The 24,517-nt window shown below is 37.2% G+C and overlaps 1 protein-coding gene across 3 annotated transcripts in view; it reads right to left on the reverse strand.

The window, feature by feature from the left end:
* Window positions 1-24,517, reverse strand: part of CDC42BPB (CDC42 binding protein kinase beta) — a 95,900-nt gene that overhangs the window by 10,079 nt on the left and 61,304 nt on the right. The window contains exons 13-29 of one of the 3 annotated variants that reach the window (XM_083840206.1): window positions 23,057-23,299; window positions 21,309-21,419; window positions 20,591-20,835; window positions 20,314-20,419; window positions 19,609-19,733; window positions 18,496-18,601; window positions 16,844-16,992; window positions 16,178-16,272; window positions 16,011-16,090; window positions 13,285-13,374; window positions 12,776-12,850; window positions 12,259-12,364; window positions 9,688-9,824; window positions 8,964-9,103; window positions 7,326-7,407; window positions 3,846-4,062; window positions 3,401-3,463 (exon numbers count right to left, since the gene is read on the reverse strand). In XM_083840206.1, coding sequence (XP_083696332.1) covers window positions 3,401-3,463; window positions 3,846-4,062; window positions 7,326-7,407; window positions 8,964-9,103; window positions 9,688-9,824; window positions 12,259-12,364; window positions 12,776-12,850; window positions 13,285-13,374; window positions 16,011-16,090; window positions 16,178-16,272; window positions 16,844-16,992; window positions 18,496-18,601; window positions 19,609-19,733; window positions 20,314-20,419; window positions 20,591-20,835; window positions 21,309-21,419; window positions 23,057-23,299 — 2,170 coding nt within the window. Of the gene's footprint in view, window positions 1-3,400; window positions 3,464-3,845; window positions 4,063-7,325; window positions 7,408-8,963; window positions 9,104-9,687; window positions 9,825-12,258; window positions 12,365-12,775; window positions 12,866-13,284; window positions 13,375-16,010; window positions 16,091-16,177; window positions 16,273-16,843; window positions 16,993-18,495; window positions 18,602-19,608; window positions 19,734-20,313; window positions 20,420-20,590; window positions 20,836-21,308; window positions 21,420-23,056; window positions 23,300-24,517 lie in introns of all 3 variants that reach the window. The other 2 variants (XM_083840205.1, XM_083840207.1) reach the window with 2 other exon arrangements.

Raw genomic sequence — 24,517 nt, forward strand, 5'->3', positions numbered from 1 at the left:
ATAAGAAAGAGCACTTATTATACACATTTGATGCTCTGTTGTTAATTCTCAGAACAAACATTGAACCAAAGTGTTCCTGTAACTCTCTTTATTGATATACAGTCTCAGTAACACTTTGCAGGAAAAGGCTGCTTAAAATATAGGAAAATTTCAGAAAAAGTATATATCTATACTGTCTACTCATTGCAAGGCAGTACATCTTCTGGAACTGGTTCCACATTCAGGAAAAACATCAGTGTCTTGAGTAAATTAGGGAGTAAAACTAAATTAGCAGAACACAAACAGAAGAAATATAAAGTATTGAATGGTGAGAACTTGGGATACAGAATGCTGTAGTGTTGGCAAATGCCTCATCCAAATACAAAAGCCATACAGTTATCGGTGTTAAATACCTATAGGGAAAGGCAAAAAATGCGTGTGCTGCAGAAAGGACAAGCAATAAACTGTAGCAAGAAAGGTTTAGGACAGGCACTAGGAAAAGCTTTCTCACCATCGAGACTGGTTAGGTTACCTTTTGGGGCTGGGGAGTTTTCATTGTTTGCACACTTTAAGATTGGGTTAGTAGCATCTAAGGGGGTTGGGTACAACTTGTTCTGCTTTTGGGATCACAGGTCTATCGTCATATTCAAGAAAGCAGTGAGCATTTCATGGGGTACAAACAGAACAGAAAAAAATCCAAACTACGAAGCATACTACATAACATGCCTAAGTCAATTATATCAAAGTATCACTTTTATTCTTCTGTTAGCTGAATGAATTCAAAATCTTTGTGAGCGGTAATAAAAAATAAATATTAATTGGAAACTATTTCCATTTTTTTCCCAGTATTAGTCGAGTAGCCTAGCTGAATTACTGAATTCTGTAAATTTACAGCAAGGCTTCGGCTGTTTAGATTACAAACCCTCATGCTGTGTGGCTTCCCCCCACACTTGCACAAACAGATATGTCTGAAGAAATGCTCTATGAAATAACCCACTGCTGGAACTTTGCCATGGAGAAAGTTCTTTTTCCCTAGTTCAAACTCCAACTTACAGTTTAGATTATTTGTCAAAAGCTAAGTGATATCCTGACCAAAGACCTTCGATATAAGCAGCTGGCAGTTAATTAACACTGAAAATTTCAATCGCTATAACCGGACGAAGATACTACTATTTATAAAAATGCCATTACAGGCAGGAACTGGCCACAGAAAACTCATGGAAAACAGCTTTTAACTTAAAAACAAAATCGGCAATTCATATTTACATATGGCATGGTGATGCGGATAATTGTTTCTTTATGAAATGACCTTTCAAATTAAATGTATACTTTTCTTTTGTGCAAGAAGCTAGACTGGAATCTCTGGAATTACTTGCATCTTAAGTTATGTTTATATCTAAGTACTTACAGAATGGTGACCACTGGAAATTTACTCAAAGGAATGGCATTTATTACTGCTAAAAAGAATTTCAAATATCTGTTGTCTCCATGTGCAAAGCAGTTTCTCCTAGAATTGGGCAATGGCTTATTCTAAGCAAGAGGAAGCAATAACAGTTTGCCTTTTTGCCTCAAAACCACATCTCTGGCTTTTTTTTTAGTTCATTTTATTTTGAAAGTCAAGTAAGACTTTAGAAACCCATATTCACTGCTGTATTTCACATTGAAATGCAAGTTTTCACATGACCGCAAGCCAAACTAAATTGCATCGAAAAAGGAAAATCACATTCTTCCATCAAGTCAAAATGTAAAGAACTATGTTTTTGGGGATTTGAAAGACAATGATTAAAAACAGTCAAAGGGATATTTCAGAAGTTTCACAGTCATTTTTCCAGAGCTGCAAAGTTTTCATTTTACAAATCTGTATCACCAACCTCACCATCATTAACTCCCAGAAGGTTAAAGATAACAGAAGAACCTAAGATCAGAGGCTATAAATATAGGTGAAGAAAGCATTCGGCGTTTTGTTAGAGACAATCCTACCAGTTAGCCAAGGCTGTTTAAGTTCTTATATCACTAAAAGCAAGGATTTAGAGTACTGTCTGAATTTAGAATGTGTCAGCAATCACAAGGAAGTATGGATATCACAAGGTATGTTTGGCTGCTTTTGAAGGCAAAGAGAAAGAAATAACAAATATTTCCAATGGTAACTTAGAAGAAGATAGATAGCATAGCAGTAGATTGATTTAAATCTGCATTGCTTGTTAGAAATATAACTTCTATATATTCAGTTTGACTCAAATAGTTTGTTCGTTTTATACTGCAGTAAGAAGTCACTGAGTGTCTTGTTTTGTTAAGAAAATGCACTGCAAAATTAACCAGACATTCTTTACTTTTCCAAATTTAAAATCACATTTTATGTGGATTAACACCTAACCATCCCCATGCTCATTTGTTAGTAGTCCTCTTCGCTTTCCGCACCATACCAAGGCATGTCTCCCAGTTATCTGTGTTTGTGCTCAGTATATCAGGCTAAAGGGAAAAACGCTTCCCTTACTCCCTATCCGTGATTCTTGGTAATTCAGTGTTGGAGGGGTAAGCCTGTGCTGACCAGTGACTAAGCAGCATTCACTCCACTGTGGCAACTGGAACACATCTGTGTGAATTTCTGGAATGGACATGGCAAGCCTTCAGATAAAACAGGCAAAAAGTGATACTGTTTTTTTCCCAAAGTAGAGGGCAGTCTATTAAGAACAGAAAGGAAAAGAGCAGGTTCAGCAAGAAGCATGTGGTGAGGGAACAAAATGGATCATGGAAAGACATGCAAGGAATTTACTTTGACCATCACTGGTCAGAAACATAGTGTGAGCAGTTGTCAAATTTCTAGCTGGAAGAAAGAGATGATACACAGTGGCTTTAATGAATCATAGAATGGTTTGGGTTGGAAGGGACCTTAAAGATCGTCTACTTCCAACCCCCCTTCCATGGGCACGGATAACATCTTGTAATGGCCAAAGTCTTAAACTCTCTTGGGTTGCTTGCACTAACTGCTTAGCTTCTACGTCATGTCAGTTTAAGCTGTCTGATAGTGCACATTAGGACAAGTTTCCAAACCAAACTTCTCTCACTCGATTCAAATTCTATTTAGTAAGTGACTGATAATTCACTGTCCATCAACTGCTGCTGTGTGCTCTGAGTATTGAAGCATTTCACTACCTGCTGTGGAAACACAGTTAAGGTGAGAATGTGTCAGAATATTACCACTAACCTGTCTCTTTAACTTCAGCCAGTCAACTGAATATAATGATAATGACCAAATTAGTGTTTATATCTCACATTCACTTTTGATTCTCATCAATTAACTCAGTGCTTAATACTTACCGTACTTGAAGGGCTGTTGTGTAACCTATATTAAAACAGCACTAAAAGTTATGGAGCTCATTATTCTGTATATAATTACTGCATGCATTATGGCCTAACTTACCGTCACGGGTCACCTCTATCACATACAGTCCTTCTTCTGAACCAATTGCTATTCTATCTCGATCTAAATGAGGAAAAGGGGGAAAAAGGCTATTAATTCAGCTATATTTAATCATATCTTTAAAGTAGACTGCTTTGTTTGAACAGCTGGAAACATTTATGGACAAAGATTTTCAACAGCAAATCAATTTTGCTTTAGTTTATGTAGTCTGTCAGAAGTATGCTGTACAAGATATATACTGCTAAAACAATCTGTTCAGCAATCACTATTTACCCCCAAGTGGATGGAAAAATTTGAATAATCAGTGCAAGATTAGCACTTTTCCCCATACCTCCCTATGAAAGTATTCAGCTGAGGAATTCAAGGTATCAGTGCTCTAATTACAGAAGCCCACCTAAAAGCTTCAGCTACTCTCACACACTTATAAAAGTTAAGACAAACATACCTACAATAGCAGCAGCTAAACTTGCTTTAATAAGAGGCAGTGTACTGTCATAGGCTTCTTGTGGAATATGCACGACCTGGTTTTTCAGTCTGTTTTTGTGCAGGATAGACTGCAACCCTTCTAGGATTCCAACCCACTTTCTTTTCTCATTCTCATTTTCTGTCAGGATCAGTAGAGAACAAGACTTTGATGGCAAACCTAAGAGAGAAGCTGTCACCTTTAAACAGACAAAGAAAAATTAATAACAGTAATGAGTCCTTTTTGTCATTATTATATACTTCATACATAAATTGATACATAAACTTTGTCACTATTACTCTGACCTATATGGTAACTGCTTGGTCAGTATTATTTGCTTCCCAGAACCATGCAAGTAAAGTACACTTATAACAATGCCATAATGTACCTAAGCAATATGCAGCCCAGCACATACCTAACATGGCCACAGCACTTTGAAAAAATACACAAGCTTCAGTGGTTTTGTTTAAAAACACTCAGTCTTGCTTAATCATTCTGAACCCTAAAATACAGGCAAGGAATTCTACATTCCTTTACCACATCGACCAACGGATGCAAGCAAAAGGCTCCTTCCTTCTCTGAAATGGACTTTTAGATGCATACCATTTGTCCCATACCCTTTCCCCATCATCTTTTAATAACTTATCAAACATGAAACACATGCTTTCTGAGTCAGAGGCATTTAAACCCAATGACATTGTTATGATCAGTTCTAGATTTTGATTTTGCCATTTAATTTTCAAAATACTTGTCCAGAGACAAGTATTCAAGTATTTACCGTCCTTAAAGGCTGTGAAGGAAAACATACTTTTTCTCAGAACGAAGTACTGCACAAGTACTTCATTCTCAGTATTTCAGAAGTACCAAGTTAAACAAAAATCACCATGGCTTCACCTAATTTTCAGGGAAACAATCCTATAGATCTCTAAGCAGAATTTATCCTGAATATGAGAACTATCCAGGAACTTTCTGTTGAAGAAAGTACGCACTTACTAATTCTTAATATTAGTTTTGTGTCTGTTATGAAGACATCATATGAACTGTGAGAGCATGGAACTATGCTTTCAGTCACAAAGAGGGCATCAGCCAGTACCAGTCCTCACAACAGACTTGTAGAATAACAATGGTTAAACAGAAAAAAAGCAGCAAAAGATTAAAAAGAGCCAAACAGAAGGTTATGCATACACGGAATAAAACACCTCTGGCCTACATGCCTTGATGAGAAAATTCAAAAAAACACGGATGATGTGGTAGAGCTAGGTAACATACACCTCCTGGAAGAGTAGATTAAGCAAGAACATTCACTGTAAAGAAAATCATCCGAAAGCACGCTTGGGATAATTGGATGTCAAAGACAGAACTCCAAAAGTAAGGTAAAAGTGAAGAGCAGTAGGTAAAGAAATGACTAGTTTGCATTTGCTCAACAGCTTGATGAACATGCAAACTGTACACATTTGTTTAAGTACAGTTCAGGCTATTTTAAAGATGGACGTAGACATAGTGGACAATATTTCTAAATTTGAAGAAAAAACAACCCACACCAGACTTAGCTAGGATTTCTCTTTGAAATACCGCCATGTAACACTCCTCAATTTTTTCAAGGTGGCATCTTTCATGCAGTCAAATGTAAAAAATAGAAGTTACCCCTAGCATTATTCATGATACAAAAATCCAGTAGCTGCTCTGTAACTCAAGTCTTCTCAACTCAAGCCACTAACTTATAAAAGAACTCCACTAGAGACACTATTATTTAAGTTATAAAATTCTTGATGATGGAAGGCACTTCTACTGCAATGTCTGGATGCTGGGATGGCCTAGCATCTAGCTTTAAAACCAGTTACCAAGGACAGATGGTTGGAGTTTGAGATGTGTTCTTTCTCTTCTTGATTTCGTGGGGGGTTAGAGGTGGCAATATGTTATTGCTTGGCAGCAATCTGTTATTTTTTTTTGGGTTGTCCACCAACAGAAAACAAAAGTCTGTGTTTCTGGTGAGCCACCAATATCACCGTGTCTCACATGAAATAATATTCTATGACATTTTGTCTGATGCAAGTCTAAGAGACATAATGTTTAGGGTGAATTAAATGAAATTAAGAAAACGTGTCTCTCTTGCAGTAGGTATCAATGGTTTTCAGTTGTAGGAATTCCCTCTTTTGAAGGCAATAAAACTGAGAAAAGAGGTGGACATTGTCAGCATCTTCTCCGGTCTCTGTCAACAGGATATCTAAATTGATACATATCCTGCATATCCAGCAGGCTTTTAGTTAATTCCTCAAATCTCTCTAGTAGGAGATAATCTGATCAAACTCCAGAGACATTTCATCATGTCCATCCACACAAGTATTCTTATACAGGGACTACTTGACAAAAGCTTTTTAGCTGGAATGATATTTAAGAAAAAGTACAAGCAGAAAATAGAGCAGCAAGTCAGGCAAGCTAAGCTGTATGGAAACCTTTTTCTTAAAATGATTGCACTGTTCTGCAATTTGAAAAGACAGCAGGCAGACATGAATAAAAACAGAACATTTAGAAACTAGGAAAAGGAAGGTACAAGTGGTTGTAAACTAAAGGATGAAAAATCCACTGCAGAAAGTATTTGTGAAAAAAAAAAAAAGGCCAAAAAAAAGCAAAACCACTGTAGCATTCAAGTAGCCAAGACATTTCCTAAATAAAACTCTACAGGACCAAGTAACTGGCTTGCATGTTCCTCTGATTGGATTCCAAATGACTGAGGTTTAGAGATGCTGAAAACAGTGAGAGTTTCTGTACTCAAATGCAAGGGATTATAGATATTGGCTATTAACATACTTTTCCCTATATTTTAAGATTCCAGACTGAGTATAATTCACATACAAATTAGAAAAAAGTTCCTGTTGTTTAAAAATAAATATAGCATTCAGAGTGAACGTACGTCAACAATTAGTTTATCTAAGTGAATTCTTTCCTCTTATTTTAGTACTTCCCTACTATACTTAAAAATGAAATTAAAGAAAAAAGTTTTGGATTTTTTTTTTTAATATAATACATTGTAAAATAAAATCAGCAAGCACTACCCAGCTTCAGCCTACTTTGTTACAACATCAATTCCCAAAGCTAGAGTCCCTCAAATCTAATAAGAAAAAAACAGGATCCAGTAATACCAACGGAATATGATACATGAATATACTAAAGCAACCGAATTATAATTAAGTAAAAAGAAACGATGTCAAACTTTATACACAAGGAAGTACTAAAAGCAGAACTTTGTTCTTTGCAATTCAGTTATAATAGGAGTATCATGTTGTTTTGTACACATTCCTATACATCCTTATACTTCTGCAATCAGGGAAATCAGAATTTGCATAACTTAATAAACATTAAATGTGTTCACTATAAAAAGAGAATACTTCATACTTCACTATAAAAAGAGAATACTGGTGTTTAATTTGTATTGTCTTTAATAGTAAAAATTGATAGCCATACCCTGAATATACAAGGGATGTCTTTACGAGTTGCATGTATTACATCTGACGCGAGGACAGAGCTGACGCAAAAATCTTCATCTCTAGTAAGAAAGAGAACAAGAGAATCACATATATGCACCCACTAACAATATTCAGCAAAATCTAACTGGCATCACAACTGTTTCAATGGGATGCAATTTCTTAACACTGCACAGAGGTCACAACTGGGAGCACTGCTTTGTTATGCTATAACTGTCCTCAACCTAAACAACTTGCAAGCTTTAGTTAGGATTCTACAACATTCAGTACGTGTAACTCAGTCCACCTGAAGTGAAGTGGGCTGGCCTTGGGTAGTTTTGGTTTACAAACCACACCTACTCTACAATTAGCAGCAAGAATATTGCTTTTCCAGCCCAGCAGACACATTAGAAATGAATAATTCATACCTCAATGTGTAGCAAGAGAGGGGCCTTTGGAAAAAAAGAAAAATCACATAAAAAGCTCTTGGCAACATAATTATAGTTTGTGGGATTCAAATAAGGATTTTCAAAACAGCTAGATTTTATTCTCTATTACAGTAAAATAAACAGACAACAGAACAACTTCTGCATTTCAGAGTGCTCCACCCCAGAGAGCCTGTCTACACAAGCCTTTTTAAAGTGCCAAGACCAAGTTGATCACCATAATTGCCAATTTTATTGTAAAGATGACACTAATGGCTGAAACTTGCCCATGCTAGAATTCCTAGTCATGGTAGTTAGCATCTGTTAAAATATCTAAGAACCTTCAGAAGACAGCCTCAAAGAGGCAGCTACAATAAACAGATAAAGCACAGGACAGTTGGTATAATATCTGGCTGAGTCGCTTCAAGCAATGTACTGATGTGAACGCTGTTATTTTCAATAGATCCACACTTCTGCTCCTGCCGCCAGCATGTCAGAGAACTGATGCTGACAGTTCTCAGAGAATAAACATGAGAACAGAACAGCAGTACTGGTGCAACCCCATGGTACTGCTGTCTGGAAAAAAAAAATAAAAATCAATGTGCTTATGAATGTAAACTTTATAATCAGAGACAGTGTGTTGTAATACAAGGTAATATACTTAATATTTCCATAAATTAAAATTTAAAAACTTTGTTACTCTGATGAATGAATGCCTCAGATCTTTTGTAGGCAGTGTTCAGTGTTACAAATGGCTCACCATGAAAAAATGACTCCTGTGAGAAGGCGGGGTCAAAGCCACTTGCATTATAAATTAATTGATGCTTTCTGCAGGCTGCTTCAGCTTTTCTAATGTTCATGAAATTACTGACTATGGGACGATCTGTGACTCACTGTTTAGGTCTGAGTGCAGGGGAAGAACCAATCCACCAAAGCCTATTTGTTTTCCATTTGGAAATATGGAATTCTAGGAGGAAGCATGCTAATACTGTAAGTATTAGTGCCTGTACAAGTGACTTCTTATAAAGCACTTAAGTGACTTACTGTTGCTGAGCCAATTCTTTCAGCCTAAATTTAGCTGGCATCTATACCCAGAACAGAGAGTTTTCTCAGACCAGAGCTCCATGATCCAAAAGTTTATTGCATACCAAAGATAAATATTCTTGTAAGAGAAAAAATAAAGAGGGTTTCTACCCTATGAGAAAAATACAAACCTGAGATCCAGGACTTGACTTGCAACAACTCCAGGCTGGGTGGATTTTCCTTCAGGCACATCATATAAGAAGAGTTTACAGTCACAGACAACTGCATAAGCCCTCTGCCACCCCTTCTTAACTCCTGTAGGCTTTGGAACCTGTGTATAAATAAATAATAAATAGCTACTTGTTTATTAAAGTTAAGCACATGCAGTAGACACAGAAAACAGGGACATTTCAAAAAGCCAATATTTTGATCAATGGAAGCTGAACACATTTTACTTGCCCTTCAAAATGGAGTGAAAAACATCAAATAATCAAGCAATCGTTTTTTTCCCCTTAAGCTCAAACATCCCCTGTTACAGTTTAATAAATATATTATGTAGCTTTAGGATAAACAATGTGGCCTGTGTATTACACAAATGCCAAAATTGTAGGGCAGTTTAGCTTTTATGTTATGTTTACATCAACTATGACAGAAATTTTTCCTTAAAATTCCTCCTCCCTACACCCCCCGGGACTTAGGAACAGGTTAGCTACTAACCTTTAGCTCCTGTAGTAAAATCAACTGGTTTTTTCCACATCTAATGCAACTAATGTTAAATAAGTTACAAAGATGGCACATAAAGCCTTAAGGCTTTAGCCCAGTTTAGGAGATATGTTTAAATATACTTCAGAGGTTCCAGGCTGCGTAAGTGAAGTGTGGTTTTGTTCTCTTCCCCAAGACCAAAAAAGCTATTACCTTGACATAACCTTTATAGGCAGTTCCTATTCCTCTTTGCACATCTACTCCAAGAGGCCTTTTGGCTTGCTCAGGGGGTATAGGGCAGACCTGAGGCGCGCTATCCTTGCAGGAAACATGGCATGCAAATGAACACACTAAGTACAAAAGAGAAAATCCACAGTGAAATGCATGTATGAGTGAATCATAACAGGAGATTAACATAGTCTACCCTTACAAGCAGCAAATTAATTAATTACACTGAAATTGCCAGTCAAACATAGCAGGAACCCACTATGCTAAAGGAGTGAACACACCTAGATATTGTAGGAGACACTCCAAGGTGCTTTTATTTTCCCTTTTAAACCTGATACTTCCTTGGGCAGAAAGTGACTTCGCACCCCAATGTCACTTATAAAAGCATTTTCCAGAAGGAAAAGGAGTTGGTTAGCATCAGTGGTGCTAAGAAGCAATCGACCCAGTTGCAGAAGAGAATATATATTAATAAAGGAGGAATAAAAATGATTGAACAGTGGTAAGAGACAAGATAAACATAGTAGGTGTTTAACTGGATATAAGTATGCAAGAGAGTCTACTCATACAAAAATAAAGTAAAACTAAACTGACAAACAATAGAAATCATTAAAGAATTAAACAGGCAACAGCCTTGAATGCATAACAAAGAAAAAACCAAGGGACAACAACTGAAATACTGTATGATGAAAGGGGCATATATACATATCAGAGTTCAAATGAGGAGCAAATGTACACTATACTAATCTTGCATCCTTTCTTGCCATTGACACCACTTTGTGCTACACCAGCAAGGGACAACGGACTCCTGTCTATACAGTACCTCACCTGGAAGGACTACATAAAAAAAGCCCAGCACATATGACACTTAAGGCAGACTTTCGGAACTGTCGGATGAGTTAACATGTTAGAGCAAGGCACCTGACCCACAGTTTACGGGCCAGGTCTTTCTACAGATATTTCATCTGTTTTGCCCCAACGACTGTGCTTCTCCCTGTAGGCACGGAAGGCAGGAGGACAGCAGCACGGCGCTGTTATCCTCTCTGTGCTTCCTCCTAACCACATTCTCAGAAGTGAGTACGTCAAATACCCTGTGCACTTCTAGTCCTGTAATTACCAAGGGTCAAAAGACTCCAGAAAAATATGGCAGCCGGAAACAACGTGCTTCTGCAGGAACCAGACTGGCCTACAAACCAGCTCATGATGCCACTGGGAATAGCCAGGAGCGCAGGTAGCCCAGGGCAGGGCAGGCTGCTTGGCTTGTTCTTTGAGATGCAGCCTGCTCCCAGGGAGAGCACTGCCTTCCGAGGGTTACCATAATGTCAGGCACACAAAGCACTGTAGGTGCTGCCCATGACCAGATAATAAATTCGGCTCTCTCAGGAGGCATCATAATTATTGGGACTGTGCAAGCCAAGGCACAGTAGTTGAAGAACAGGGAAAGGCTCTTAAAGTACAGCTGTATTTTACTGCACTCTCCAGCAATAGAAAAGAGGAGGAATTGGGAAAAGCAAGTGATTGGGAATGGAACATGGCAAAAGTTTTGTTCTGTTGGAGTCATCTCTATTCTTATGTCAAGGTGATTCTAGTTTTTTCTGTACCTATCAAGACCTGGAGCAGAGGAGGCAAACGAGAAACTAATGATGCACTGCTTAATCAAAACACACGAGAATAGAAGAGTGAAACTGATAGATACACTAAGGGGGGGAAAAAAGAAGGAAAAGGTGCAAAACAAGAATTCAGAACTGTCAGCAGGAGAGAAAAGGCAGCCCCAGGGCAAGTGCTAGCAGAGCAGTAGGTGCTTCTGGGGAAGAACTGCCCGAAGACCTGCCAGGAAAGAAGCACCTTAGGGCAGACGATACAATCTGAATATGATGCTGCAAGTGTCAGTGGAGGGGGTGTCATAGCAAGAACAAAGCTGGGGAAAGAAATACAATAAAACTATTCACAGTATTTTGAACAGATATGTGGAATTCTCACTGACTTCATGTGTCTCATCATGATTCAGAGAAGCATTTTCAAATAACAATACCTCCATATACTAAAACATGGAATTCAATAGTGACACATGCATCAGAGAAAGCACTTTAAATAAACCTAATGGACAGTAAGGCTGGCTATAGACCAAAAAGCCTAGCAAATACTCTTCCCAGCACACAGGGTTTATGATCAGGATGCATACCTTACCACAGCATTCCTGTTATCTTTTTGCTTCACTATACAGACAGAAAACACTCCCACCTACCTGCTCAACTCACACTACATCACTAATGGTAGCAGGATTGATAGAAAGGGAACCATGAGAGCTTAAGCTAATTCTTTGACGATGATAGAAGAAAGAAAGAAAAGGAGAAAAAGAAAAAAGGAATGATAGAAGAAAGAAAGAAAAAAAGAGAAAAAGGAGAAAAAGAAAATGAGAAACATTCAGTGATAGCCACCCCTTCTCTTTCACTCCCTCTCCAAGGAAATGATTGCCTTAAAATACATTAGTGTTTTGGGACAATTTTGTGGGTCTGGGTGGACAACTTGCAGAAAAAGCAGAAAGTTTAACTGACTCACCGTCACAGGCATAACCTTGACGAACTAATCCCACCATGAGAGAGGTGCAATGACTACACTGAGTAGGGCTTGTGAATGACTTGATATTGAGCTGGTGAGCTTTAGGCTGAAAGATACATTCAGGACAAACAAGAAAAACAACCGTTCAACTTCTGTACTTATACAATGCAAGCATCTCCATTCACCCTCCACCCTCCAATGTATCAGAGCGCATATTATGAAACTGGGGCTTTTAAATAATTGTAGCTCGTAAAAGGTGCTGCAAGACAACAGCAGTATTTATTATTTCAAATTGCAGAAGACACTAAAACCAAATCCTACAACCAAGTATTTTTTCTGTCATCCCTTTTGACAAATCAAACCCCTTCAACTTGCATTTGGTAACACTTGAGTAAAACCAGAGACCTAACAAAGAAACAACATATGACAAACCCAAACAGGACAAACACAGATGGCTAATTTACAAATGGTAATTTTTCCTTAGTTCTTCAGAGTAAGGTTAGTACAGTCCCCCTACCTTTGGTACAGCTAGAGAAATGGATTGAATGGTGGGGGAAGGAGCTGCAGGCATCCTCTGAAGCGGAATTGGTTCCTGAATCACAAAAAACTGTAATTGAGCAAAACGAGGCTTCAAGAATTTGTTTTAATCTTGGGGTGGCAAAGCTTATCATTTTCTGATTTTTTTTTTTCAAAAATTATTGGAAATTTAATTGTCATAAACATTGCCATTCTGATTTAGCACAAACAGATTGTGTTTTAAAGCACTCACAGGAAAGCCTGCACACTAACAAACAAGCAGCATTACAGAAAACATATGAAAATGAGGTACATCAACATACACAGAGCCAACAAAAAGGTTTCATTTGCAACCGTCCTTAAAGCAGATGCAATTAACACTGACAAGTTACACATAAACAACATTCAATTCTGCCTCTTCAAAATGAATGCTGCAATATATATTTATAATGAACAAGACAGAGACTTTCTACCGAATTACTCTTCAGGGTAAAATAATGGTTCCCTTACTTCTTGTTGTTGCTCTGCAGTTACAACTGAAGTAGATGGTGAAACTTCTGATTTGGGACCCTGTGTTTCCTGCTCACTAATAGAACTCGTCTGCAAAAGTGACATCAAACATGATAAATTAGATACCACAGATTAGATGAAGTGTTCTCATGCCAACAGATTAGAATTTCAGGGTAGCTACTATGAACAGCTCACTGTAAAAAATAAATCGAGAAAATATATCTATATGCACACATCTAACAACTTTCCACTCTGAAAAAAACCTTTCCTTAAAACAAACCCTGCCACCTGATGGAAAAGCTGTAAAGCTGGAAGCACTGAAATGCAAAACCCAGTAGTAGGCAGCATAAATCCTTTAACAGCCTTCTTTTCTCAGAAAGACTATGTCTATCTTCTTGCATGAGGGTATGGAATGATGTCTGAGAAGCTTGGCAATAATCCATAAAATAGCTCATTTCTCTTGGTAGCTTGGTACCACCCTAGGATTTTTCTGGCAGACAGCAGCTACCAATTTCACCACAGGAAAAATTCTTCAAGTAACACCATACAATCTTTTTAAATTTAATATTTTTTTTTTGAAAATGGCCACTAATTTTATTATCACCTGTATCATTAAAAATAACCACGTTGTCTTAATCATATTGTCTTACATTTCACTAGAATTTAAGACTAGCATCCATTACAAGCTTTAATTTCACACTTACATTAGCAACTACTAATTGCCAGCACAAGGGGGAAGCATGCTACAATTCCACAGCTGAAGAAGCTGGGTGTGGAAGCAGGGTACTGTATTACTGTACTCTGAGGACATCGTGAAAATCATGATTAACAAACATCAGATTAGACTTCACATAAATGATGTAATTAGCACTAAAGGCAATGAGTAATGAATCACTCACTTCCCAGCCAGTTTCGACAGGAAGATGGCTCGAATTCGGTTAGCTCACTAAATGGATTCAGATATTTGTTGTTTGTTTTTTGTTATGAATTGATTGGTAGGGCTGGGCCATGAAGATCAAATTATACCATTATGTAATATGAACAATTTAAAAATGCAAGGCGTGATTTAGCTTTAGTCATATAAACAGATTCTAAAATAATAAGCCTGTAGAAAAGTATTAAAAGAGAACTAAACTAGCTCTATTTAGTGGATTAAGTTATAGAGAAACTAATGAAGCAAAATGTCTAGTTTTAGAAGGCCATTTTTACTATGACAGGTCACAACAAAATAAGGAGACAAAACTACCAGCAAGAACTTACTTCTTCCCAAAAGGCTAGCAGAGAAGATGTAGACGAAGAAGAAACAGAATCCTTTGTTGTAACAGATATGAGGGATAAAAACGATCACTTATCACCCACAGAAAAACTTCAGATGGAATATTAGTAGGCTAGCTAAAGAAAATGTTTTATATGGCCCAATGATATTCATTCAAACTAAATGAACCCAGATCACATGACATTATCTTTACATGTACATGTGAAAAAACTGTTAGTGGATATCGCTAAATACAGTATCATGAATTTTAATGCAATTCATCAGAAAACGCCACCTGTGTTCCCACAGACTATGTATTTATTGCTGGATCTGTAGAATGGAATCTTGATTAGTTATGGGCTTGATATTCTACATGTTACTATTTGAAGAGTATTTGGTGCTTTTTAAAACAATGTTTTAAACTATTAAGGTTTGTAGATAAAAGCTATTATCCAGACAGTAGTATATATCATGTTTCTCTCTCTCCTTCCACCTCATCCGCATAGCTCATCTTGCTGCTTCAGCAAAAAAAACAGCGTGGATGTTTTGTAACTGGGAACAGTGCATACACGAAGTATGCATATGCAAATACCACAGCATGTCCATAGGCTTTCTTTTTGGCACCAATAACAATTTGAAAAGAGACACAGAAAGCACACATTTCAGATAGAGTATCTAACCAGACTGATGAGGTTTTAACCTCAGCTCCTTTGACTCAGCTCCATAAACATAAAAGATTATTCTTTCCAGTTCCAGCTCTTGGTTTTACCCTGAGCTGTCCATGTGTTTTGAAGAAAAAAAAATCCCAGAAAATCCTCAAGGATCAAGAGTTCATGAAGTAAGGAAATGTGATTCAATGCTGCATCTAACAGCTGCTTCCTCAGGGAATGCACAAACTTTTCTAAGTGAAACACCCAGTTGGAGCTGCAATTTGTATGATTAGTTTTCCAAGGATCAGAGGGTGTGTCACAATACACTTACAATACCAACATCTGTGGGTCCTCTGATTTCTCTTTCCAGTCCCTTCTACTCTAACCACTCCATTAAGATCTGGAGCCAACAATTTTACATATCTGTTTAAATGCCCTTTGAACTGAGTGAATACTTTTCTTTATATTAACTAGTATTTTCCAACAGTAAAGCGCTTAATCCCTTATTTGTAATAGGGTGTGCCAGCCCTTCCAAAACAACCTGAATGTGTATTTCTCAGCTAAAGGTTTGAGTTTAACAAAGAAAGAAAGTAGAATAAGAGATAATCAATGTGAGCTTTTGGGAGTATTTCCCAAAGGTGCTAGCTTCTCTTCAAAATGCCAATCAATCCAGCATCTACTGGACATCCAACTCTACGTCCCACTAATTTGGCTAACAGGCCAGATACAAATTTGCCACATAGAGCCCAAGAGTTACTTTTCGGTAATAAAAATTTAACTCGGCTATCACATTTTTGTAGTTAATTTGTGTAATAACTCACTCTGAAAGTCAGATCACGTGCAAGAGGAGATGTGTTGAAATATTCAAAAATGGAATCTTGGAAGTCTGGAAGTTTAAGACCTAAAACCCAAAACATAACAGACTTAGCTAAAATGCAACACCACAGGCTGTGTCAGAATTCTGTTGAAATACAGTAACTTCAATTACCTGAATCTGTTCTGTATTTTTCTTCTATTTTTTTCCTTAAACCTTCCATCTCTTCCAACAGTTCCCTGTTCTTTGCTTCCGATTCCTTTAATTTACTAAAGCAACATAACGTGATCAAAATACAATCTCAAACATTTCAAACGCAGAAATGTCAGTCTCAGAGTTTTAGGAAACACCTTTTTTGGAGGTGCGTGAAGGGCTAAATATTTTTCTTTTATTCTAATTTTATTTCTCCCCTCTTCATCTCACTAGTAAGGCACCTCAGTATGTGGCTAGATAGTGCAAACTGCACTTAAGATTCCTGTTAACACTGCAGATATTTGCCAAACAAAATTATTCTAATACTAGTTTGGTCTTTTCTTCCCAAGGATATCTCTACTCTCCAGTTAGTCTACAAAAAAATATCTCTTAGCCATAATTTTTACCTCAGGTGCTGAAGATCCATATTTTATTCCCAAGATATTCAGAGCAGTGTAATCTTTATGTAAATAAATTGTTAGAGTTCTCACTTGACTATGTAAGAAATGTGTAGTCTATAGAGTAGGGTCTTTCCGGAAAAGTCCAAATCCCAGGCACAAGGGGGTTATTGGAAAAAAGTTGTTACTATTCTAACCAGCAGTCTAGAGCAGCGTATTAAAACTCAAACAGAACCAAAGCCCTGATTACCTTTCAAAAGATATGTTTGCATCTTTCACTTTTCGTAGCTCTTCTTGAACTAGTTGTTTGGCACGAATTTCAGCATCTAGGGCAGACTGTAATTCCAGCCTAGCTGACATATCCAACTTCTGACTGCGTCGCACTTTCCAAAGTGGATCCTGTTGCAATAAGTTATTGAATATTAATTATGAACATCATTCCTGATACATATAACTCAATCGTCAGATTTTATTTCACAAAAATTAATAAACAGTTTTTTTTTTTTAAACAGTTAAGCCACCAAAACAATATGCTTGAAATCCAAACGGAGGATCAGCAAGTGTGACTGTCAAACAGAGAACTCACTGAAAATGGCTAATTTTAGTTATGCTAAAAAGAGTATAAAATCTGCATGGTGACATACTGGACTTTCAAATTTGAGATGAATGTAAATAGTTAATGTCAAACACACTAACCTAAAACATAACAAGAGTGGCAAAAAAGTAAAGAAAATGAAGTAACCTGGGTCTTAAGAATCTAGAACATTTACCTAAACAGTTCACACACTCGTTAAGCAGCATGCACTATGCTTCTGCATACACTACGCAATTCCTCTCCACCACAAGCTAATTTTCCAAGCTTTCCCAAGCATTTTTCAATGTGGACTACATTTTCAGTGTTTTCTAATGGATATTCTCTCTAGTCACACATGAAATTGCAAGCAACACTCATGAAAATGAGAGCCACTTTTTATGTTAAGAAATAATTACCTTAGATCAGGTTCTGCTGAAGTTACAAAACCAGTTGTAATACAAAGAACAGAAAACATTCTTTATTCTGGGCCAACTGCATTTGATCCAATCTTTCTTCCTATTAAACCTATCAACATAATGATCGTCTCTCTAAGATGTACAGAAAGTTCATAAGAAGCCAATCTTCTCTTATTTTCTTTTATTCATATGTTTGGAAGTGATGAATAACTTTTATCTATATAAACCAGCAGCAAATTGACTTTTTGCATGGCAGTTTGACTGTGCTGACTGACACTGCTTAGGAATGTGGGCTTCTGAGCCTAGCTGCAAGTGGCTCTGCAGGTATTTAATGCCTGCCAAGGCAAAACAGTTTTGTCTTTGAAGCCATACTTTGTGAGGGCTTCGCCTCTCTTCTTTTACAGAATTTTGGGAAACCATGTTGCTACTATGTGGGAAAAAACTATGGCAGAAGGTCTCAGTGTTCTACATGCACATAAAGCTACAATGTCTCATGTCACTAGTTTGTAACAATACTAACCAGTTAAAACTTGTACAAAAATAATTGTACAAAATAAGGTATTTTTTAATCTCACTGTAATGGTGATTAAAAATATTTACTTGCATCTAATGTGGTGAAGTACATTTCTACACTCCCCTCTAAGGGTTTAATCTATTGTTTCTTCTCTGTACTGTGTAAAGCAGTTTGTGATAGCAGATGCTAGTAGGAAACACTGCTGTAAATATCACATTCTGATTATATGACCCAAATGGCTTTCACATGCAATAGATAAAACTAATAACTCATAGCAGAGAGGATTTATTAGAAACAAATTCTGATTATGAACAGATATTGATGAGAACGTAGCTGACACTGAAAATATAGCTGCTTAGATATACCCAGAAAAGCCCAAATGCTTGCTATTTTCTTACCAGTGTTCGTGATCCTAAACTGGAACTTCTCAAAGATTCTAGTTCTTCTGTCATCTTGGAAGCTAATGCTTGGAGATAGCCACGAGCATCTTTCTCATCACTTACCCTATTGTGCAATTACAAAAAATTGTTAGCGAACAGTTTCATGGTTCACAGCAACAAATACCATGCCAACAAATAATTAGCATTTGCACAGGATTTAGGAACATAGCAGATATGGACAGAGCAGGAAAAACTTTCCCAGCAGAGAAAACTGAATACAGCTTAGATGGCCTGCTTTAGTTTTTCTCTCTTATCCAATTCTCTTGATTGTGGCAGTTGCCAGGGAAACTGAAGCTTTCCTCCTGTCATCAGCAAGAGTTCTAGAGAGATTCACTGTTATTCTTTGGAAAACGATCTGTATATCACTTGCTCAGTTTTTATAGTGGCTACCATCAAGACCTCCTTTAACAGCTGGAAGGGCAAGCACATGTACCCTATCAATCTCTGCACCTTGCTCCTCTCTACTCAGTAGCTGAAATGCCTTTCCACACAAGTATTAGCCAGCAAGTAATAACTCATCTCATTAAAAATCACTGTTCTCCAAAGCCCAGCCTACAATATTCAACTTCATCTAGCAGAAAACACATACAGACGACCACGTCTTGCATGCTGAAAACACTTGCATACAGCTTGCTAACTCAGAAAATAAGAGGGAAAAACTGACCTGTGAATTAAATGCAAATGCTTGTTTTGTACAGCTAGTGAGGTTCTATATGTTAACATGGACCTTTTAAATCATAAAAATCATAATCACATTCCTGATTAGGCCTATCGAAATATTCCAAACTTTGCAATTTAATAATCACTTAAGAGCCTGAAGCAAGTTCATACCAAAACCATCTCCTTTGCACTTAACAGTATCTGACAATTTCATTTAGAAGTTAAGACTAAATGCTTTAAATATACTCAGCTATATTGCAAAGCAAAAAGAGAAACAGCATCATCATCACTCAGAAGCACCATGCTTTTGTTGATCCCAGACACACAGAAAGTGCCTGGCAAAACATAAAAAAGCCCAATCAATACTTCAAAAGTTGGAAGTGGCCATCTGGATCTCTAAACAGTACATACCATTGAATAATTTCTGCAATCTGAGCTTCCCAGTGAGCAACAGACTCCTTCTTCGCTGCTAGGTCTTGGAGCTCATCTTCTAGCTGCCTGTTCTGTGCCGTTAATTTGTCCACAAAGGAGCAAAGCTGAAACAAAACATTAATTTCACCTGTGGCTTATGTCAGTTTCACAGTTTTTTCATATGTGTATGTCTACACACATGCAGAATCTGAACAAATAACACTGTGCTGGGCTATGTGGAAGTTGTAACACAGACCAAGAACAGGAAATAATTCTTTTTTTTTGTAGAACTGGAGACTAGCTCCAGAGCACAGAAGAACATATTGCCAGCTCACACAAAACAATCCAAAACAAAGGAGAGGGAAAAAGAAAAGGCATAGAGGCTGTTGTGAGGAATAAGGCTTAACTGTAAGCCATCAGAATGGCAGACAGTTACTGTAAATGCCTCCCTCTTCGTGAAGCCCTCACAGAAATTGGAAGTGCCCACTTCCTGGTGCCCTCTGAGTTGTGTGAATCAATTCTGCAAAGAACAAAGCTACTATTTAGCCAGATCTCTGACATTTATATGGCCAGAACCACATTTGTTTTACTCAGATATTGCCTGAAGATTCACTGATCCTGTTGTGATCAATAAGTACACTTTCAACATCAGAAAGTAGCAAAGCAAGAATTATATTTTGCTAAAGTGTTTCCTGAAATAATTACCCTCTCATTTTCTGTTGTTAGTTTTTTGTTATCTTCCAAAAGCATAGATCTTTCACGCTCGTATTTCTCTTTCATTGTTCCTACTGCTTCCTCCATTTCACTGTGCCTAAGGACAACAAGAAATAGAAACATATATTGTAACACTGCTGAACCCGTAGACAGGGATTTTCAGAGGAATAAACAGAATTAAGGTGAAATATCATCCTGTACAGTTACCCATGCGACACAGTACACACAAAAAAAATCCTCAATTAACCAATCCCATCCCAAAACATACCTCTCTCGCTTTGTTTTCTCTAATTTATCCTTTAATATCATGATCTCTTTCTGCAGTGCAAGCTGATGGCTCTCTGAATCATGTACTTCCTTTTTCACATTTTTTACTTCCAAAACGTGTGATGCCTCTCGCCGGACCAACTCCTCTTCATAAAATAAGATTTTCTTTTCCAACTCAGACTTCATTTTGGAAAGCTCCTGCTGATGTTCTAGTGTGGCACCTGCTGCCCGGCCTCCCTGCTTCAGCTGAAGAGAAGGAGGAGAGAAACCATCAGGAAAATACTACGATCTTTATATTTTAGGATCATTATTTTAAATAGAACTATCCAATTGGTAGCACTTGGGAAAAATTTTGCTTGGAGTCTGAGTGGTCTAAAAGGTTCTTCAAGCATTTAGCCCTCTAAGTAACTGCTCTGCTTTCATGACCCTAAGAGATTAAATACTGTTGCAGAGATAACAAATTTGGACCGTGTTGATTTAATAGCTGCTTAGAATTTATAAGAACTGGACATTTTGAAGACATTAGCAAGATATTAAACAATATTAAAGTATTCCAAGGAAAAAAAGCAAATAAATCTGATTAGGTTAGGTAGGTCAGGTTTCTAGTAATGCTGTAGTTTCTTTTAAGTGTCCCACAGGTATCAACAGTTGGAGCAAAAATATTGCAGCTCCTATGTCACGAGTAAAAATGTCCCATCCCTCCCAAGCCCCTAAGTAACCTTCAGAGCTTCCAGTTCATTTTCCAGTTGTTTGGAGAAGGCCTCACTGTGTTCACGAAGTTTGCGTTCTTTTGATGCTTCTGCTGCAACTTCTTCAAGTTGGGCTTCTAGCTATAAAATCAAAGTCATTTTAAGTCATTTCAACACAACATACTGCTATCTGTATCATTCATTTAACCTCCTCATAGGAATGAACTTTCAGGGGCCTTGAAAACATCAAATTTTTTCTTATTTGTATCTTACATTACACCGCTATAACAATGATTTCAGAATGTCATGTTTTGTTTTCAGTGATCCAGGCATCCATCTGTCTCAGAGTGGAACTACTTCCAAATGGCTTTTTGTATTGATATAAACCATACCGGATATATGTAGGGATAACTGCACAGCTTCCATCAATGTTAAGAGAAGGAAACAGCACTAGGAAGTCACTGCAGTTGTGAAAGAAGAAAACCTCCCACATTTACAGATCAGCTCCACGCTTCAGTATCTGCTAAGGCAGCAGATTTAAAAATCTTGACCTTTGAGCCAAATTATTGTGAAATACTTCAAATATGGACATTGAACACTTGTACCTTGCAATTACAGAACAAAATAAGCTTGATCATCCATTTATCCACTTCAAAAAGCTTATTGTATCAGAAAGACAATTTAGTGGCAACTATGCAGCCAAGGCAGAATAAAGTCTGTTTTTCTGCATTCAAACTCAACTAAGAAAGTTGTTTTTAAAAGCACCATATGTAGAATTGTAGACCAAGAAAATGAACTTATAGGTTATATTCTGAATAGAAGATTGATACATACGTTAGGAAAGGGGGGATAGAGACATTATCAAGTCCTTCATGGAAACATTTCATTTAACTGAATAAGCAACAACACTTGAATAGGCTCTAGACAGAAGGGCAGAATGCAGCATCCAATATGGTGCTGCAGCCCTATGCCTTTTCTGGTTAAGTACCACTTCTTATTCACAGATAGGTCTGAGAAACTTCACCTCTTACTACATTTTCATAGTCTGCCCTTCAATTTGCTAGTAAATTTCTAGTAGTGTTTATAAAGCTCAAGTTCCTTTTCAAAAGTTCATTCATAGAACATGTAAAATTTGACAGTTTTTAAGTGATCAAACTGTTATGTTAACCATGATAGTTGTTTCTTATGCATTCTTCTAGTTATCCACTTCAGATTATTTAAAACCATAAATTGCCTGGAATAGTAATCAGAAATTTACTTGCTTACAAGATATTAACCAGATACTCTCTACACTGACTAAAAGAGTAAGAAAAAACACCTATGTAGGCTGTATCACCTTTCTTCCTTTCAGCTAAAGAGAAAAAGTCATCTGAAAAAATAAAAAGGAAGTCAGAATACTCCAAAGTAAAGTCCATCAAGGCATTAAGCTTTCTAGGTTTCAAGCTATGACTTGTAGCCTGCAAGGAGCAAAACACAAGTAAAGTAGTAAGAAGCTGGGCATGTAGCAAGAATAGTCTCCTCCAGATTAAAATCACCCTGAGTGCAAACAAAATAGAAGATTCAGTTCATTTCCCGATGTATTAGCCAAACATCCAGCAACAAATTCAAGATGTATTTTGTGAACTTTAGTGAAGTGATATGGAAGAGTTACCAGAGCAATTTCTTATAGACAAAGTAAATTACTGTTTATGATTCCGATTTCTCAATCCAATCACAGATGAGATACCGGACAAGCAGCAGGTGAAACATGTTGTTCTTAGCTATTTTAATCAAGCTACCTCTTTTCTGATTTTCTCCAATTTACGGATGTCCTGTCGCATAGCATCAATTTTCTGCATGCTCACTTCCACCTCCTCCTCTTTGTCGCGAAGTTGCCGGGACAGCTTCTGCTTTTGCGACCGCAAGTCTCCCATCCTCTCGCTGAGCTCGGAGAATTCCTGAACAGCTAGCTTTCTTTGTTGGTGGGCATCCCTCAATTCTTTGGATTGTGTCTTTAATCTCTCTGAGGTTTCTACAAGTTGCTGGTTTAAATAAATAAATACATATATAAAAAAATTGCACTCTATATATTCTTTCCAAGAAGAAAGGATGTGAACCTACATTAAGCACAACTTGAAAATTCAAGCCTCTCAGATAACTTCTAAATATGATTTTTAATAGTTAATTTACACAAATTTCTTCTGGCTAGACAGCTGCAATAGCATACCAGGATAGCAATTATTCTGCTTCTAGGATGGCAGTTCCAAGAGGACCTTTGCTATTCCACAAGTCTGTGATACAAATCTCTCTTCACAAACCCCTCTCAACTCTTAAGAAATGTAATTTCAGGTTACCACCATGTACCTGCACAATAGTAGTATTTCTTAAAGGAATGTTTTAGGAGACAACACGTTCAGGGGAACTGTCGAACAGTTACCAGCATTGAGATGCTGCAGAAACTCTTGTGAAGTTCTTAAGGAAACTGAAGAAGATTCCTCAGAACAAACTGCGAAGCTCTAATACTTTCAATTAAAGTATAAAAGCTTTTTCTTTTTACAGCAAATAGTTAACATAAGTTAACGAGATTAAAATACAAATTAAATGCTTTACATAAAATTATTTGCCAGTGAAAATAAAAAAAAGCATGAAACTAGACAACAGAAGAAAGGTATACAGGCCAAGAGACATAAAAAAAAATTGCCATTAGTAGGAGTCTTGCAGAAGCGTTCATTGACTTCCAAAAAGGCATGTGGACAACCCAGGAGGAACAGATTTGCCTTCTCTGCTACTCATATGCTCTGGAAAACAACCCTCACCAGTGGTAACAAACAGAAGAGAGACTGTTAAATTCTAGTGGACAAAAACCCCATAGGTTTTGGCCCATGGATTATTTTTGGTCTGCCTAAATGCCACATGAGCAATATGGCTGCTCTATCTTTTAAAAACCAGGTATTTGAATACAGGTAGCTTTTTTTTTTTTTGGCTTTACTGAAAGCAGTAGGTAGTATATGCAAAGCTCCTATTTACTTTACTGTAAAATATTTTGGTGACCTAACATAGCATACTGTTAGATTTTAGGAAGCAAATAAAGGTGTAATTTACACAACAGTAAGTATACTTAGCAATGACACTGAAGTCATCCTCAAGCAATAATTAACCTTTTGGTATTATAAAGAGTCAGTGGGCTCAAGCTGGCACAGTGACTTAGCTCTATTTACTCGTTCATATATTTCAGCATCTACAAAACTGACAACAAGCCA

Source organism: Anser anser, assembly GCF_964211835.1.
Source record: "Anser anser genome assembly, chromosome: 5".
NCBI classification, from domain to species: domain Eukaryota; kingdom Metazoa; phylum Chordata; class Aves; order Anseriformes; family Anatidae; genus Anser; species Anser anser.